The 19,988-nt window shown below is 34.2% G+C and overlaps 1 protein-coding gene across 6 annotated transcripts in view; it reads right to left on the bottom strand.

Moving 5' to 3' along the window:
* Nucleotides 1–19,988, bottom strand: part of uif (sushi, von Willebrand factor type A, EGF and pentraxin domain-containing protein uif) — a 92,525-nt gene that overhangs the window by 32,501 nt on the left and 40,036 nt on the right. For all 6 annotated transcript variants that reach the window (XM_073966802.1, XM_073966807.1, XM_073966801.1 and 3 more), the window contains exon 3: nt 3,537–3,618. In XM_073966802.1, coding sequence (XP_073822903.1) covers nt 3,537–3,618 — 82 coding nt within the window. The remainder of the gene's footprint in view (nt 1–3,536; nt 3,619–19,988) is intronic.

The following is a 19,988-nucleotide window of genomic DNA, read 5'->3' as shown; positions in this document are numbered from 1 at the left end:
AGATGTTTTAAGGGAATAAATGCTTCTCTGGGGAAAATTTAGTTTTGTAGTATCTCATCATGTATTAGATTGAATACCCTTAAAAGTTGATCAGAGGCTCTTGCTGCAAAGTTTTCGATTAACCAGGGAAACCAGGGATCTTTACCATCGATTTTGCGTTATTATAAAACGTTAAACGTTGAATAACTTAAAAGAGCTTTTGAATAAAATCACTCCACTCCGTCTTATTGGGAAGAAGTTCTGATTTTTATGCGACAAAAGAAGTTTTGCAATTGTTCAGCTTAAATGTATAGGCCTTTGTGGGATAGGTATCATAAACTGTGGGTCTAACTACTACCTTTGATGGAAATTTCAAAACAATCCTCGCACATCCCTTTAACTGCACTTAACAACATTTTGATCTTTTTTAGGTGAAGCAGGCAAAGGCATTATCCGATATAAACCTTATTGGAAAATAGGGTCCGTTTGAAGGAAATTTAATGATGCGCAAACTTTAGACCAATGTCAGACCCTCCTCTCGATTGCCGTGACCACCAGCCATTTATATTCGTCACCGTAGAATTTTCTAAAGCTTTAGGGCCATTATGTGTAGAAACGTGGACTTGCCCACGAAAGGAGGACCACAAGGAGTACCTTTGGTACATATTTCTAAGAGGGTTAGATTAACAATCTTTTGTAAGGAGAACTGTGATAATCTATTCAAAAAAATCTGTGATCTTCTATCAGAATATATGAGAAGATCTATGAAGTTTTGTGATATTATAAAAAAATCTAAGAAATTTATGATCTTCTATAAGAAGATCTATATTCTTCTATAAGACGAGCACTGATCTTCTATAATAATGATATTCTGTAGGAAGATTTGTCACCTTTTTAAAAATGCAATTTTTCATAATCTACAGTAATATGTGTGATCATCAGAATTTCAGAAATTCTATGATCTTCTATAAGAAGTTATATGTTCACCTATAAGAAGATTTGTGATCTTCAATAAGAAGATCTGTGATCCTTAACAAGAAGAAACGTTATTTTCTAATAGAAATCCGTGATCTTCCATAATAGATGATTTTCGATAAGAAAATTCGATATTTTGTTTTTAAGAAGATCTGTGGTCTTCTATAGATTTCTGATAATATATGCAAAGATCTGCGATCTGCTATCTATAAGAAGACCCGTAATCTTCTATAAGAAGATCCGTGATCTTCTATAAGTAGATCCGTGATCTGCCATTAGTAGATCTGTGATCTTCCATAAGTAGATCCGTGATCTTCTATAAGAAGATCAGTGATCTTCTATAAAAAAAAGATCTATGATCTTCCATATAGAGACCTATAATCTTCTATAGGAAGTTCTAAGATCTTCTATATCGTCACCTGAAATGGCCAAAGACGTAACCCTCGTAGGGTTAATTGAGGGTTACGTCTTTGGGCATTTCAGGTGACGATATGAAGATCTATGATCTTCTAGAGGAAGATCTATAATCTTCTCTAATAATGTCTGAATGATCATCTACAAGGTCCGTGATCTTCTATAAGTAGATCCGTGATCTTTTATAAGAAGATCCGTGATCTTCTATAAGAAAATCCGTGATCTTCTATAAGAAAATCCGTGATCTTCTATAAGAAAATCCGTGATCTTCTATAAAAACATCCGTCATATTCTATAACAAGATCTACGATCTTCTATAAGAAGATCTATGATCTTCTATAAGAAGATCTATGATCTTCTATAAGAAGATCTATGATCTTCTATAAGAAGATCAATGATCTTCTATAAGATCATAGATCTTCTATAAGTAGATCCGTGATCTTCCATAAGTGATCCGTGAACTTCTATAAGAAGATCCATGATTTTCTATAAGAAGATCTATGATCTTCTATAAGGAGATCTATGATCGTCTATAAGAAGATCTATGATCGTCTATAAGAAGATCTACAACCTATTATATGATCTATAATCTTCTCTAAGAATGGCTGTGACCTTCTGTAAAAAGATTTGTCATCTTTGTAAAGATTATCTGTCCCATTCTACTGGAATATATAAGAAGATTCTTGAACCTATATAAGAGGATGTGTGATCTTCAATAATGAGGTCAGTCATCTTCAGTAAGAAGAAATTTTCAAAATGAAGACCTGTGATCTTTTATTGGAAGATCTGTGATCTCCTATAATAAAATCGGTGATCATCTACGGGAACTTGTCCTAAGTTAAAACAAAATATTACGAGGGCTAGAGTTTGCGTCAAAGGTATTGATCTGTTCGAGAATTATCGAGTGCTCCGGACGGACAGACAGTATATCACAAAGTATCTGAAACGGACTTCGTCCAAACATATTTGTGATCTGAAGACTGAGGCGCATTTTAGATCATTTTAGGTCAAAGTGTACATACCATAAGAAGACCTTTGGACCTTCTCTTCTTTCGAAAGAATATCTAGGGAAGGTATCAATACTATAGACGACCTTTAGGTCGTTTCCTTTATAAAGAAGACCTTTAGGTTTTTTTCCGCATAAAGAAGATTTTATAAAGGTCTTCTATATAAGGAGGAATTTCAGAATATATTTAGGGTGTATACTATCCAATGACAATAATTAAAGATTTCCTTTAGAAGTTCTGCTATGACTACAAACCTTAAGCGTTATTCGTTATATGTTAAGAATAACTTTGGAGTAGGATTTTTGAAAGAACGCATTTAGAATGTGTGCTATCTATAACCGACTTCTAAGACCTCTTCTATCTACAGAGACGTTAAGAAGACTTGTATCCCAAAAAGACATTAAGAAAGTCCTCTCACGATAGAAACCCGTTAGGAGGTCTTTCAGCTTATGAGGTCTTATATTTTATGAACACTTTTAGGACCAAAGACGACCTATTATCTAAAAGAAGAAAGATTTTCTGTTGGCTCTTTATAGAAGAATGTATTCTATCTACCGAAGAACTTTAGGAAGTCTTCTATTTACAGGAGACATTTGGTAGGTCTTTTATCTATAGATGACTTTCAAGTGGATATTAAAGAGGCCGTAAAAGTGAAATAAATGGTTTTGCGCATACAGTAGAAGTCTTCTATCTATAAAATATATGTATTTGAGAGGTCGTAAAATAATTTTATAAGGTCTACTAAATGCAGAACTTTTAGAATTCCTCTATTTATAGAATATTCATAGAAGATCATCAATCTTTAGAAGGCTTTTAGGAGGTTTTATGTAGAGAACTCTTTAGAATATCACCTATCGATCGAAACCAGCAGAAAGTCTATAAAGTCTCTTTTTAGTTCCAATATAAATATTCTAAAAGTTAACCAGTAAAGATTCCTTGCTAAAAATCGTCTGTAAATATTCTGTGTAGTTCTCCTAAAGATACCCGACTTAAGCTCATGCAAGAAGACTCTATGCTCAACTTTTTGTTAAAAATAATTGTTCAGATTATCATCTTTAAATAATCCATTCAGCTCTTCAATAAGTCTAACTTTAGTTTTTCCTTAAAGACTCGTTTCAGCTATTTGATTTGCAATTGTAATCAATTTCATCTTTAACTTACCTTCTGCAGAGTTCGGCACTTTTCTCCCATGAATGTTTGATATTGAAATATTTGTAACAATAAAGGCCACGTAATTCCCAACCTGGAATAAAAATGGAATAAAAAATTAGTAGGAAACAGTTTAGAAAGAAAGGCAATTTGTATTTTGAATCAAATAAAGCTAGAGTTAAAACATGTCACTTTTATGAAAAGATATGTGATGTTCTATGAGAAGTTCCTTAGTTTTTTTCAGTAGTCATCCAAACGACATGAAGTCGTTTGTGAAAAGATCTGTGATCTTCAATAAGGAGAGAAGATTTTTGATACTGTTTGACAAGAGAAGTTCTTTGATCTTCTATAAGGGTGATCTTCCATGAATAGATCAGTGATCTTCTATAAAAAGATCAGTGATCCTCTATAAAAAAGATCAGTGACCTTTTACAAGATCGTTGATATTCCCTCAAAAGATTTGTGATATTAAAACAGGGCATGCGATCTTTTTAAGAAGATACGACATTTTTTTAAATCAATGCTCTTTTTATAGGAAAACTATCAGTTTACATGAGAAGATATGCGATTTTCTATAAGACCTTCGTAATCTGTAATCTTCTAAAAGAAGAACACTGAAGATCTGTGAACTACCGTGAAAAGTTCCACGATCTTCTATAATTAGATCTATGATCTTTTTTAAAACCAGGGTACCTTCCAAGTACGAAACAATTTCCAAAACATCATCTTAAAATTCTCTCACATAATTTAAAAAATTCTCAAGGATTTTATTACATATTTTCAAGCCGATTTTGTAGCCTAAAAAGTGTGCTGAATTCAATGTCGTTTCAACTTGTTTTGTATTACAACAAAAATATATTTTTGTATGTAATTATTGATTGACTATGGATTACATTTATGGCGGGGACTTTCATTTACCAGTTTTCAATGAAAAGAAAATGAAACCGAAAATACTCATTCGGAAAGATGGACAGACAGAAAGAAATACAAAAAAAGTCACACAATGTTTATATGGCCATCACAACACCACTAATACCAATCAACCGACAAACAAACAAACATATATACAACATAAATATATTTATTTGTTTTGCTTGTCCAATAAATATGTCTACAACGATTAGTTAAAGAATTTCACCTAAACACTTTCTCAAAAAAATCAAAAAACCAACAACAACCTCACTAAATACAAATGCAACAAAATTAGCTGGATTGGTAATAGCCGTCGCAGTCACAGCAGCAGTTATGGTCTCAAAAAAAAAAAAGACCAATAACAAACAACGTCCAATACCCGTAAATATTACCACAAACGCATAATGATGGTCACAATGCTACGCATAGCTAAACATAGGCGCAACGTAATGCAATGCCACATAACGGTCGCCTATGGCAGTGCGGTTGGTGGTGGTGGCGGCAAAAACCTATCAATAGCATGGTCACTGTCCAATGCAACTTTGATTACAACAACAATCGAAAAGAAAGAAATTACAAAAACTCTAAAAACTTTCTATTCCTACATGAATTAGAAGACATTTCCGATCTATTCGCTTCTTTTCTTTATTATTATTATTTTTTTCAATAATTGAAAAGAATGAAAATTTTCGTTTCTAACAACAAATCATTTCTTTTAATGGTGGCCATAATTGAGCCCACAAACATCATAATTAGCAAAGTCTAAAAGTTCAAAAGGGGCACTTTTTATGTTTTGGAACTAAATTTGCTGCTCGAGCGCCCTCAATAGAGGGAGGTAGGGAATGTAATAAACATGTAGGTACATGTGTAGTTACGGCTTTTATTGATTTGTAATGAAAGCTGTCAATCTAGTCTTTAAATATGACAATTCATTGGAATCTTGCCTGGTGTTTTTATTGCCTCTGTATAGTTTCATTGTGTGTATATGTGCGATTGTGTTTGTTTTTATGCGGCTAATGAAACTTTCCTTGGCTACGGTCTGTTGGCTAAATCACTAAACTTGAATTTTTGCTTGCTTTGACCAGATTTCTTAATAAAAATAAATGTCATTTGTAACACAACATAAACAAAAACAATAAATCCCATAATAATATAACTACACAATAAATACTAACAATAAACAACAGTGCAATGAAAGTAAGATTTGTTGCATTTCCAAAGTTTTAAGCCGACATTTACTAATAAACAAAATTTTCTTGCTTGGCTTGACATCTTAACATTTAATCACTGTTATAGCTTAACGTACTCGTACTGGATAATAAGGTAAGATATGCATAAATATTATTTAGCTGACAAAGTTATTAAATATTAAAATGTCAAAGGTTGAGGAATGTATAATGTCGAAGAGATACATTTTTGGAGTGGGAATTAAATCCAAAATTTCAGGCACATCCTCTTATGAAGATAAGTAACGAAATGCCCAGATCGTGTTAAAGTAAGGGAATTCGAACCTTGAAAGCTTTTCGCTTTACAATAATAGCGGTGACGAAGAGCCAACAAAAACAGTACCAAAATAAGTTACTGAATGTGTACTGTCTTTCCGAAATGGTGGGATAAGATAGTAGGAGCAGATGAATTGTGACCTTCAATAAGACTATCTGCGATCTTTTCTGATTAGACATGTGATCCTCTAGAAAATGTCTCTGATCTGCCATGGTAAGATCTTTGATTTTCTTCAAATGGATCAGTAATCTTCCATTAGAAGATCAATCATGAGATTGCCTATGAGAAGATCTGTGATCATCTATGAGAAAATCTGTTACATTCTGAGAAGAGAAGATCGGTGACATTCTATGAGAATAGATTCTATGAGAATACTACTACTACTATGAGAATATCTGTTCTCTTCAATGACAAGATCGGTGATATTCTATGAGAAGATTGGTGATCTTCCATACGCAAATCTGCGCTCATCAATCAGAAGATCTGTGATCTTTATGATCACAGGAAGATTTGTAATCGTCTATAAGAACATCAGTGTTCTTGTGTAACAGAACTATGATTCTACTAAAAGTTCTATGATTTTCATTAAAAAATCTGTTATCTACTATCACAGCATATTTGATCTTCTATGAGAAGATCTGTCATTTTCTATGAGAAGATATGTGATATTCTATAAGAAGATCTGTGATCTTCTGTAAGATTATCTGTGGTCTTCTATGAGAAGATCTGTAGTCTTCTACGAGAAGATTTGTGATATTTTATAAGTGATATTCAATGAGAAAATCAGGGATCTTCTGATCTGAGGTCTTCTCTGAAAAAAACCTGTTATCTTCTAAGAGAAGATCTGTGATCTTCTATGAAACAAGTAAAAAAGTGTCAGTCGGCTTTGCCGACAGATATATATCCTCAGCCAATGTGAAGTGAAACTTTCATCTACAGATCGAATGTATTTAAGGCCTCTTCAGAATGTTGTGGCCCTTTTTGGACATTTGAACTTGCCGACAAAAATGTGGAGTAGGAATTAACTGCACTAAGACACAAATGTTGAACTTTTGTAGGGGAGGTACCCTTAGGGAGGACCGATATGGGCCATTTTATAAGTTAAACAAAATGTTGACAAAATATTAGGAGATCCAAAGCTTGGACCAAATTGGTTGCCCGCTTCAAGTGATATCGTCCTACCATTTTAGTGAAAATTTTTTAACATTGGGGGGAAGTACCGAAAGTTATGGACCGGTATTGCCCATAAAACGAAGTTTGGATATAATATGACGAAGACCAAATGTTGGACCAAATCGGTTGAACAGTTCGAGAGTTATCGTGCTCTCCGACCGCCACATATGGTGACATAGGGGTTTTTTCCGAACATTTTTGAAGTTTTGTGGGGGAGGTACCTGAAGGAGTGGACCGATATAGCCCATCTTCGAACTTAAACAATGTTTGGACAAAATATTACTAAGGCCAAATTTTGGACCGAATCGGCAGATCCGTTCGAGAATTGTCTTGCGCTCCAACCACCTCACACGGTCTCATAGGGTTTTTTTTGCAACTTTCAGGCTATTTTCTCAAGAAGTATGGACTTGCCCCTGATGAAACTTGTACCGTCGTATGGGGGACTGTGAACAAAAGTTGCTAAAAGAAAAATCAAAGCGATTCGAGAGATGGTCCTAAACTGAACTTTTCCGAAATTTTGTGTGGGAGGTACCCGATGGAGTGGACCGATTGAGTCCATATTGAAACCTTATATAAGTCTGGTACACATTTTACGATGGGCAAAGGATGGACCAAATCGGTTACTCCCTTCAAGAGTTATCGTGCGCACAAATTTTCCGAACATTTTCGAACTTTTGTGGGGGAGGTACCGGAAGGAGTGGACCGATATAGCCCATCTTCGAACTTAAACTAAGTTTGGGCAAAATATTACGAAAGCCATTTGAACCGAATCGGTTCATCCGTTCGAGAGCTATCGTGCGCTCCAGCCAGACAGACAGACGGACAGACATTGCTCAATCGACTCCACATTGTCTGAAACACATTTCCTCCAAACATACTTGGGGTCTAAAACTATTATTTTGATGAAGCACAGTTTGCCCGTATGAAAGTGTATATACCCTCGTTAGCATAAATGCTGAGGGTATAAAAATCGGTGATATTCACTAAGCAGATCTGTGATCTTCTATAAGAAGATCTCTGATCTTCTATTAGAAGATCTGTAAATCTCTATCTGTGATCTTCTATGAGAAAATCTGTGATCTTCTATGAGAAAGTCTGTGATCTTCTATGAGAAGATCTCTGAACTTCTATGAGAAGATCTGTGATTTTCTATGAGAAGATCTGTGATCATCTATAAGAAGATCTGTGAGCTTCTATGAGAAAATCTGTGATCTTTTATGAGAAGACCTGTGAGCTTCTATGAGAAGATCTCTGAACTTCTATGAGAAGATCTGTGATCTTCTATGAGAAGATCTCTGAACTTCTTTGAGAAGATCTATGATCTTCTATGAGAAGATCTGCGATCTTCTATGAGAAGATGTGTGATCTTCTATGAGAAGATGTGTGCTCTTCTATGAGAAGACCTGTGATCTTCTATGAGAAGATCGGCGATCTTCTATGAGAAGATCTGTGATATTCTATGAGAAGATCTGTGATCTTCTATGAGAAGATCTGTAAACTTCTATGAGAAGATCTGGGATCTTTTACAAAAAGATCTTAGATCTTTTTAAGATGAACTGTGGTATTATACGGGAAGATTTGTGATCTTCTAGGGGATGATTAGTGATCTTCTATAAAATGATCGGTGTCCTTAGATAAAAAGAGCGGCGATATTTTATGAGATAATATCTGAGAAATTCTGAGTTCTTTTATGAGAAGATCTGTCATCTTCTGTGCGAGGATCAGTGATATTCTATGAGAAGATCTGCGATCTTCTGTAAGAAGATATGTAATATTCTATTAGAGTGTATGTGATCTTCCATCAGAAGAACTAACATCTTTTCTAGGTAGATCTGTGATCTTCTATAAGAAGACCTGTGAGCTTCTATAGAAGTTATGTGATTTTTTAAGATGATCTGTGATCATCAATAGAAAGATTTATGAGAAATTTTTTGATCTTCTATGAGACGATCTGCCCTCTTCTTTAAAAATATCTGTGATATTTTAACAGAGTATACATAATCTTCCATCAGATGATATGTGATCTTCTATATGAAGATTTGCGATCATATGAAGATCTATAAACTTCTATGAGAAGATCTATTATCTTCTATACGATTATGTGTGATCTTCTATGGGTAGATATGTGATCTTCTAGTACAATTTAAGATGATGATCTTTGATCTTCTACGTGAAGAGTTGCGATTTTCTATGAGAATATGATCATGATTTTCTGAACGATAATCTGTGGTCTTCTCTGAAGATATGTGATCATCTGTGTAATGTAGTATGTTCTATTATGACAATATTAGCGTTCAGAAAATTCGTGATATTCCCTAAGAACATCATTGGTCATCTTTATGATGACCAACGATCTACTATAATAATATCCAGGATCTACTCTAAGAATATCAGTGATAGTTTAAAATGTGTTCTGCGATATTTGTGGGAGAATATTTGGTCTGCTGTGAGAAGATCGGAGTTCTATAATGAAAAGATGGTTGATCTTCTATGATATGTTCTGTTAATTTCTATGAGAAGATCTGTGATTTATCATTTCTTTGTGTGATCTTCTAGAAGAAGCTATATGTTAAGAGATTTAATCACAACGAGTATACGAGAAGATAGGGAAATAAAGGTGAGATCGTAAAAACATGGAAAACTATTTAAGTTCGGATTATAGGACAATTATGCAGTTAGAAGGTGGGCAGATTTTAGTTGGTCCATAGTCTTTCCTTATGATGGCACAATATGTCGTTTGCTTTAAAAATCGCCCATTTAAAGCTTTCCAATTTTGGGCAATCCTTTATTTTCTCTTTCTTCGGTAATCTCAATTATAATGGTTGCTCATTAAATTTAATATTTCACCAAAATGTTCGTTAAAATACGATTAAATGTTATAACCTGCCATTTAAAAGATTCTATAAAGAAGATAAAGATTTTTTTCCCAGAAAAATAAAACGCAAAATTTCACTTTTCTTTTGGCAAAAAAAAAAACCTCATCATTACTTCGTTACGCCCTTTTGCATTGAAATGAAAATCACGAAAATCACAAAGTGTATACTTATGACCAATAGTGTGTGGCCATTAAAATTGAAACTTTTGAAATCTTGGCCATAAGAAGAAATAACAACAACAAAAACCGAAAAAAACACACATACCGAACAGGTCGCTTATACTCTGCTGTATGTTTATTTATGATTTTAAGACAACAAAAAAACGTTTCTGTGAGCAACCAGTTTCTGGTGTTGTATCTCTTATTTGAGTAGTTTTTTCTGTTGTTGTTGGTTTTAAGAAAACAACTTTACTTTGGAATTTCATTAATGCTTTTCACACACTGAAACCGAGTAGCAAGACACAAAAAAAACGGTCATACTAGTCTCAAGCTTAGCCAGTCTTTTCATGTTACAGCAGCTGCGGCTGCTGCAGGTAAACACAAGTTAACCTTCGAAATATATAAAAATTAAATGTCAATTTGTTAAGATATGCGAGGTGGCTGAGTTGCTGGCTGTAAAGAAATTCATTAAGAATGGTTTACACACAGCAAAGAATGAAACCTGACTGGTTCGCTGGCTTGTACAACAATTAGAACACTTGTGTTAAATGCACAAAGAAATAAAAACAGAAAAATAAATACAAAAATCTGTGACAGTAAAAGAATGTCATTTACTCATATTCTCACACTTACATAAATGCTTAACATAAAAATTTATTAACTGCGAGATAAGTGTTTTAGATAGTCATACATATATACAATGTCACAAATATGTATGTCAAAATTGTCATAAATAGACATTCCTACCATAAAAAGCACACACAGATATATACACAACACTTATTATTATTTTCTTAAGTAGTCAGTCAACGTTTTCTTTTTATGACTTTTTAATGATTTTAATTAATTTTTTGTTTTGTTCTTCCTTTCATTTACTTTCTTTTGTTTGAGCCACTGTCCAAATTGCCCACAATCATTATAATCACTTGAGAACATGTTGTAGCCTTCCATATTAGGTTTTGTATCTTACATTATATCTTCATACTTGAAAAGAAGTTTAAGAAGTTTAAGTCATAAAACAGCAGACAAAAACAGCTTAACCGATTTTTATGACAAGCTCTAGTTTTAAAATAATTTTGCCAACTATTAATGAATTTATGGGATTTCTAAAATCATCTTTTAATTAGTTTTCATGTCATTATACGGAGCACATCAAAAACTATGTAACACGTGGGCTGAAGAATTATGGAATTCTCAATATAAAAGGAACGCTATTCCCAAAAGATCCTTGGTCATTTTTAAGAAGATCGCAAGAAAATTGAATTTATTCGGTTTGAAAACTGACGATCATTTTAGAAAAGATCAAAGAAGTTCGATGAACGATCAGCATCTGATGATCTATGATTTCCTGTTAAATATTCTCTGAGGAGATCCTCTATCTTCTGTAAGGTTATATACATATAATCTCAGAAGATCCATGATACTCTAGGAAATACAAGATCTTCTAGAAGCTCCATACACTTGTATGAGTCGATCCAAGCTCTTCTATGAGAAGATCAGTGATCTCCTATGAAAAAATCCATAATCTTCTGTGAAAAGATTCATGATATTTTGTAACTCTTGTCAGGACATTACCGGAAAAGATCAATGATCTTCCGTGAGAAGATTCATGATATTATCCGCGATTTTCTGTTAAAATATCCACATTCTTCTAATAGAAGATCCACGATCTTCTAAAAAAGATTCACGATCTTTTATTAGATGATCCTAGATTCGATATAAAACGATTAACGATTTTCTATCAGAACATTCATGATCTTCCATGAGAAGATCAACGATCTTCTGTGACCACGATCGTCTTATCCACGATATTTTATATAATAAGAAGATGCACGATCTTCTATGAGAAGATTTATAATATTCAGTGAGAAGGTTCACAATCTTTTTTAGAAGATCCATGATATTCTAAATCAGATCTTCTATCTGTGATCTTCTCACAGAAACTCCACGATCTCATCATTGAAGCTCCATGTTCTTCTCATAAATGATACACGATCTTCTCATAGTAGATCTTCTGCGATCTTCTCATAGCAGGTTAACGAATTTTTCAGAAACGATTCCACGATCTTTCATTAGAAGATCCAAGATATTCCATTAGAAGATCCACGATATTTTTGATTATAAGATCCACGATCTTCCATTAGAAGATACACGATCTTTTATTAGAAAATCGACGACCCTTACTATACGATCTTCTAAAAAGATTCACGATTTTCTATAGGAAAATCTACTTTCTAAAGAAGAACATAGTGTGTCTTCTTTTAGACGATCCACATCCATTAGAAGATCCAAGAACTTCTATGTGAAGATCCAATATCTTCTATGAAAAGATCCAAGAAAAATCACATCTTCAATAAGAAGATTGACAATATTCTATGAGAAGATGCACAATCTTCTATAAGAAGATCCACGATCTTCTATAAGAAGATCCACGATCTTCTATAAGAAGATCCACAATCTTCTATAAAAAGATCCACGATCTTCTATGAGAAAATCCATGATATTCTATGAGAAAATCAACGATCTTTTATGAGAAGATCCATGATATTCTATGAGAAGATGCACCACCTTTTATGGGAAAATCCACGATACTTTATGAGCAGATCTACTATCTATGAGGAGATCCATGATTTTCTACTAGAAAATCTACTGTCTTCTATAAGAAGATTCACGATCTTCTATAAAAAGATCCACGATCTTCTATGAGAAAATCCATGATATTCTATGAGATAATCAACGATATTTTATGAGAAGATCCATGATATTCTATGAGAAGATGCACCACCTTTTATGGGAAAATCCACGATACTTTATGAGAAGATCTACTCTCTATGAGGAGATCCATGATTTTCTACTAGAAAATCTACGGTCTTCTATATGAAGATCCACAATCTTCTTTGATAATATCCACGATCTTCTATGATCGGGATCTTCTTTGAGAAGATCCACCATCTTCCTTGAGAAGATTCACCATCTTCCCTGAGAAGATCCACCATCTTCTGTGAGAAGATTCGCGATCTTCTATAGCAAGAACAACGATCTTCTAACAGAAGACCCGCGATCTTGTAACAGAAGATCCACGATCTTTTACGAGAAGATCTACGATCTTGTAACAGAAGATCCACGATCTTTTACGAGTAGGTCTACGATCTTCTATAGGAAATCCACGATATTCTACAGAAATATCTACCACCGTCTATAATAAGAATTTCCTCCATCGTATATTTGAAGATCAACGATCTTCCATTAGAAAACACACCATATTCTTTTAGAAGATCAATGACTTTCTATAAGAAAATCCACGATCTTCTATTTAAAGATCATGATCCTGCATGAGAAGGTTCATGATTTTCTGCGAGAAGATCCACGATCTTTTGTGAGAAAATTCACGACCTTCTGGTAGAAGATCCACTTTCTTCTATAAGAAGATCCACGATCATTTCTCAGAAGATCCTCTATATTCTATGAGAAGACACACCGTCTCCTATGGGAAAATCCACGATATTTTATGAGAAGATCCATGATTTTCTACTAGAAAATCCACGATCGTCTATATGAAGATCCACAATCATCTATGATAATATCCACGATCTTCTATGAAAACATCCGGGATCTTCTTTGAGAAGATCCACGATCTTCTGTGAGAAGATCCAGGATCTTCTGTGAGAAGATTCACGATCTTCTATGAGAAGACCAGTCATCTTTTATGAGAAGATGGACAATCTTCTACGAAAAGATTCACAATCTTCTATGAAAACGTCCAAGATCTTGTAGTAGAAGATCCACGATCTTATAATGGAAGATCAATGATCTTCTGTTCCATAGCCGCGATCAAATATTAGTAGATCCACGGTTTTCTGTTAGCCGGGATCTTCTTCGAGAATATCCATGATCTTCTGTGAGAATATTCACGATCTCATATAAGATCGAGAAGATTCACGATCTTCTATGAGAAGATCAGCGATTTTATATGAGAAGATGGACGATCTTCTACGAAAAGATCCACAATCTTCTATGAAATGACCCAAGATCCTCTAGTAGGAGATACAAGATCATATAATAGAAGATCCATGATCTTCTGTTAAAAGATCCATTATCCTCTTTTGGAAGCAGAGCTCCGATTTACTTGCGAGTGAAAATTTGGGGGGAGGTGGTAGTTTTTTGTGGGTCCGATTTTTTGGTGGGAGTGGGGCTAGTTTATTTGGAGCTGAGGTAAGTTTTTGTTTGGCGGTGGGGACGGGGCAAGTTATCCCCCTCAACTTGCTCGAATTCGAAAAGAGTTTCACTCGCGAGCAGAATTCTAGCGAATTCGAGCGAGTATTCGGAGCTCTGGTAGGAAGATCCAGGAACTTCTTTAAGAAAAGCCACGATTTTTCTTAGAAGATACACGATTTTCTTTTAGAAGATTCACGATCTTCTCCGAGAAGTTTCACGATCTTCTACGAGAACATCGACGATCTTTTTTGATATGTTACACGATCTTTTGTATGAAAATCCACGACATTCTCTTAGAAGTGTCGCGATCTTAAAAGTGTTTGCGATGTTCTTTTAGAAGATCCACGATCTTCTCTTAGAATATCAACGATCTGTTTTTAAGAAGATCCACAATCTTCTGTAATAAAATATCCACGATCAACTATAAGAAAACCCAAGATATTCTATAAGAAAATCCACGGTCTTCTATAAGAAAATCCACAATCATCTATTAAAAGATCCAAGATGTTCTATAAGAAGATCCACGATTCTATTAGAAGATCCACGATCTTCTATTAGAGAATGCACCGTGTTTTCTAAGAAGATCCGTGTTTTTAAGAAGATCTTCTGGATTTTTAGTCTCATATATGTATGTAAGTATAAAAGCCTCAAATAAAATTTAAACTTCTAAAGAATAAATATTGGTGTTCTATAGGAAAAATCCGTTTGTTCTTTTATTTTCTTCTAGTTGTGGAAAAATGACTCCTTATCTGGGGTATAAGAGTGTCAAATTTTCTTTTAAGCCTGCTATGCTACTTTTCTATTCTTTCTTTGTCTTTTGGACAAATTAAGATACTTTGATTCTTAGAGCAAAGCTAACATTACCCATCGACAAGATACGAATAGTAATTTGTTATGTTGTCAGTCTATTTCGGTATTTGTGCTGTGTTCTTTGCTGTTTGTTGTTGTTATTTCAATTTAACTGGGACACGGCTACTTCTTTAGAATTTCAATTACTTTAAATTGGTACGTGTTTAGCACTCTCTGGAGATACAACGAAAACAAAAATTGTTGCTAGTTTTTCGGTAACAAGAAGCGACAATGTGTGTTGATATGTGTCGGGTAAGGTAGGTAGGTAGGCAATACCCAAAGAAGATTTGTTTGCAATTTCTTTTTGGAAATTTTGTTAGACAGTTTAAAATTGGCTATTTAACGGTTTAGTAAGTTTTTTCAAACACACACTATGTGTTCAATTTTCTGGGGCAGTGGCCATTTTGTTTGGTTATTTAGGTTATTGAACTGTTTTTTGGGGAAGCTTAGGAATTTAGTGGTGTTTTTTTGTTTTTTTTTATTTTTTGGGAGGGAGTGTTGAGAATGTGGTAATAGAATTAATTTTTATTGGTAGTAATCAATAAAAAAATATTTGGTAATAAGTTTAAAAAATTCAGTTTTGTTATGTTTTAATGCTTATTTTCTTTTCTTTTTCCCTATTTTTCTACAATGGGAATGCTGTGGCTGCCAACAACAAGTATGGCAAAAGCGAAAATGCTAATAGCCAATAACAGTTAACTTCCTCCATAATTGCATGTTGTTGTCTAGGTTGACTGGCTGGCGGGCTGACTAACCAAGCAAGAATGTCTTGTTGTTGTAATAACACCAACAACATGCCAGCTTGATTCTTTGTTTGTTCACCCAATCAAACAAATGATTTCTTTTTTTTTTTGGTTTATCTGCTTCTGTTACCAACTTCCTGCTTAACCTAAAACAAGAGAAGTATTGATACATGAAACCGCAAAACAGCCAGCCAAAACGAAAACTTACAGTTATATGTACGAATTTAATTTTTTCTTCAACACATGTGTATGGCTACATACACAAAACTGTTTATTTTTGTATGGAGTTGTAAAAAAAACTTTTAATTCTTGCGATTTTTATTGTATTTCTTTCTGCATCTTCGCCGTTGCCTTGGCTGCTGGAAAAAATTTCAATTTTTTGAAAACCTGTTGAGTGCTATAATCTTCAGCTTGTAAACAACAGTGGCATATAAAGATATGAATACCTGCTACTCGCTCGCCTACCAGGCTACTTAGTAGGCAGGCATGCTGACTGCCTGCCTGCCAGGTTTGACAAGTGTATACAAAGAACCTAGTTATTTTTATTGGACTAACCTATTTTTAAGTCCTCCATATTAAGACTAAAAATAAGAACGGAATTTCCCCCCACCAATATATACTCACATCAATATATTCTTGATGTGTTCTCTTAAATTGTAGTTCTCTTTGGTTTCTGGGTTATTGCAAATGGTTAGTCTCCCTGCGCCTAGAGAATTGTATTAAACAAAAGACTTAAGACACGAACTTGTTCTGTGCTCTCTCTCTCTCACTCTCGTGTATGCAGTGAATGTTGTTCGTTGTTGGATTGTATGGTAACAACAAACTGCATTCTATGGCTGTTGTTGTTGTGCAATTTCCGATATAATATTCGGAAATTCAATGGAATTTAATTCTTTGGAAATTTTAATGAATTTTAAAATACAAAACATTGGTAATCAATTAAAAATAATATAGAAAACAAAGAAAATAGAATAACTCCTCTATAATGAATAATTTGTTGTAACGATTCGTTTCTTAAAACAAAAACATGATTTTTCACACAAAATATTAACAACGATTTTCTCTAGAGAAGTTTGATAGTATACAATTAATAGTCACATGAACTATTGCCTAATATTACATCTGCCCTTATCTACTCCTCCATATATCCTCTTCCTACTCATCAATTTAATAATTAAAACATTGTAAAACGAACCTAAACACATGAAAACATGATCATTTTTCAAAATCAAGGTAAATTAGATATCTATGCAAAATTATAATTTATTAAAATCGAGAAACCAAAAACGAAAAATTGAGGTGTTTCTTGAAGACCATGCCCTCTAATCAAAGCACCATAAATTTTCAACCATAGCATAACATACATGCGACTGTACATACAAATTTATACACATTTTATGGGACCGTAAAAATCATAACTCTGGTTGTGTTTTATTCAAATCGCACGTTATTTTTTAAAACATAATTATGCATAAATACCACCACCATCAGTCATATAAATTTCAATGAATTTTTAATTTTGAAATGAAACGTGTTTGTGACAAAAAAAAAACAGAGACAAGTAAGCGTGTAAGACAACGACAAATGATGGTGATAATTATTATGACGATAATAACAATGAAACAATGACGTTTAGTGCTTAGCATATAAAAAAGTATAAAGTTTTCTGGGGATTTGCTAATTAACAATAAACATTATCAAAAAAATAAAGTGACTATTTTTGTTAGGGATATCCAATGTGAACAGTGTGATAAAGATTAGCGGAATTTGTTTGGCGGTTAGTGTTAACTGTTTTGTTGTTATTGTGCATTTTATTACATTTATAATGCAGATAATTGTTTTGTAATTTGTCTATATTATTATTGTTGTTATTAAATTAGTTGTTATATTTTGCATTTTTTTTTTTATTAAAATATTTCTCTGCTGCAAATATTTTCCTGGTTAATGCAAAAGAAATGTTTACATGTGATGGGAAAATTATGAAAATATTTAAATGTAACACACAAATTATGCTGTGAAATTTAATCAAAATGGGGTTAATAAAGAAATATTTTGCTACATTTAATAAGCCGTATAAAAGAGGTATGGTCTAAATACATAAAATAATTTATGGAAATTGTATGAAACCAGAAGCATTCATAATACGATGTAATTGCTATAAAACATAAATATAGTATGAGTCTGATTTTTTGACGAAAATATACAGTCAATAAAGGACGAAAATAATAAAACCTTTTTATCGTCTTTAAACGAAATAATTCTCCAACCAATTATCTCTACCAGATTTACCATTTATATCACTGTGAACCGAAATTTTTTGGGGGGAGGGTGGTAAATTACTTTGGGAGATGAAAACCCTTGGTGAGTATATTAAGAACTCCGAAGGACAGATCAGCCATCTGTCGGCCTTTTTTGGCATGATGGATTTTTTTGCATATAATGTATCAGGAATAAGCGTTAATCAAATAAGAATGTTTTTTTTCTCGTAGAACATATCGGCCTTCTAACTAGTTTCTTTCACTATTCTTTTCGTCCTTTATTTCAAGAATCGGAATAAAAATACATGACATTTTTCAGCTTCAAAATATTCTGCAAAAATGTCGTTAAGAAGATTTTAGGCATGGTTCTTAAATACATGGGTGACGTAGGGGATGAAAAATACCAAGGAACGGTACTGACTGGCTTTAACATGGCAAAGCCCAGGATTTATCTTGGTCCCTCTCTCATCTCATGTGGACACAGACCTCCCCGTGGTGTCACCTTGGGAACTGCCTTTAACACTCGTTAAAGGTAGCGAGTTAACATGTGCCGCGCGTTCACCCATAAGAACGTTTAAAACTTGGGTTTGGGCGTCGGGTTAGTAACCCTCCCCTAGAAAAAAAACAGCCTACTATGAAAAAACGAAAGAAACGAAAAACAAACAACTCTAAAGTTGACGAACCCCGCAAACGTTTTAAGGATCATGATCTGCGAATCTGCACCTGGAATGTTCGCACTCTTTATAGAGAAGGTGCAGTTTACGCATTGGCAGATGTACTTGAAAGGCCCACATTACTGCCATACAAGAATACGATGGAACGGGAAAGGCGTCACAACAACACCTAAAGGTGATGCACTGTATTATAGCTGTCATGACACATGCGGATTTGTAGTTGGTCGGAGGTTAAAACATCTGGTATCCAGCTTCACTCCAGTGAATGAAAGACTCGCTGCAATTCGATTAAAAGCAAATTTCTTCAACATCAGCTTTATTTGCGCTCATGCTCCCACTGAAGACAAGGACGAACAGACCAAATATATATTTTAAGAATGTTTAGAAGAAACTTATGACCGTTGCCCTGCCCATGACATTAAAATTAAATTAAATAAAAGGAGAATATCTTTGGCCCAACAGTCGGAAAATTCAGTCTCCACAGTGAAACATCTGACAATGGTATGAGGCTGATAGACTTTGCAGCTGCAAAAAACATGGTAGTTAGCAGTACCAGATTTAATCATGTCGATATTCATAAGGGCACCTGGCTGTCTCCAGATCAAAGAACAAGTAATCAAATTGATCATGTTGTCATAGATGGAAGACATTCATCGAGCGTTTTGGATGTACGATCGTTCCGAGGCGCAAACGTTGATTCGGCCCACTACCTTGTTGCAGCAAAGGTACGTACCCGTCTAAACGTTGCAAATAAAGCTCGAACAGACATAACGCGAAAGTTGGTCATCGATAGGCTGCAAACACAACAGATAGCCACAGCATATTCCACTCAACTAGCACAATTGCTTTATGCGAGCACTCCTTGTCCCGATAACATAACAACACAATGGCAAAATATTGCCCACTCCATGCAAACAGCCGCAAAATTCATACTTGGATTCCAGAGACCTCTACAAAGGAATTCATGGTATGACCAGGAGTGTCGTGCTGCTACCGAAGAGAAAATGCGGCATATAGAGCTACTTTACAATCAGTAGCAACGCGTAGCGCACAAGAGAGATATCGGGAGAAAAGGAGAGAAGAGAAACGTCTTTTCCGCAAGA

This window comes from Musca autumnalis, unplaced genomic scaffold, assembly GCF_047663935.1.
Source record: "Musca autumnalis isolate F117 unplaced genomic scaffold, ASM4766393v1 scaffold_2, whole genome shotgun sequence".
NCBI classification, from domain to species: Eukaryota; Metazoa; Arthropoda; class Insecta; order Diptera; family Muscidae; genus Musca; species Musca autumnalis.
Note: the sequence above shows the minus strand (reverse complement) of the source record. Positions and strands in the feature narration are given on the sequence as shown.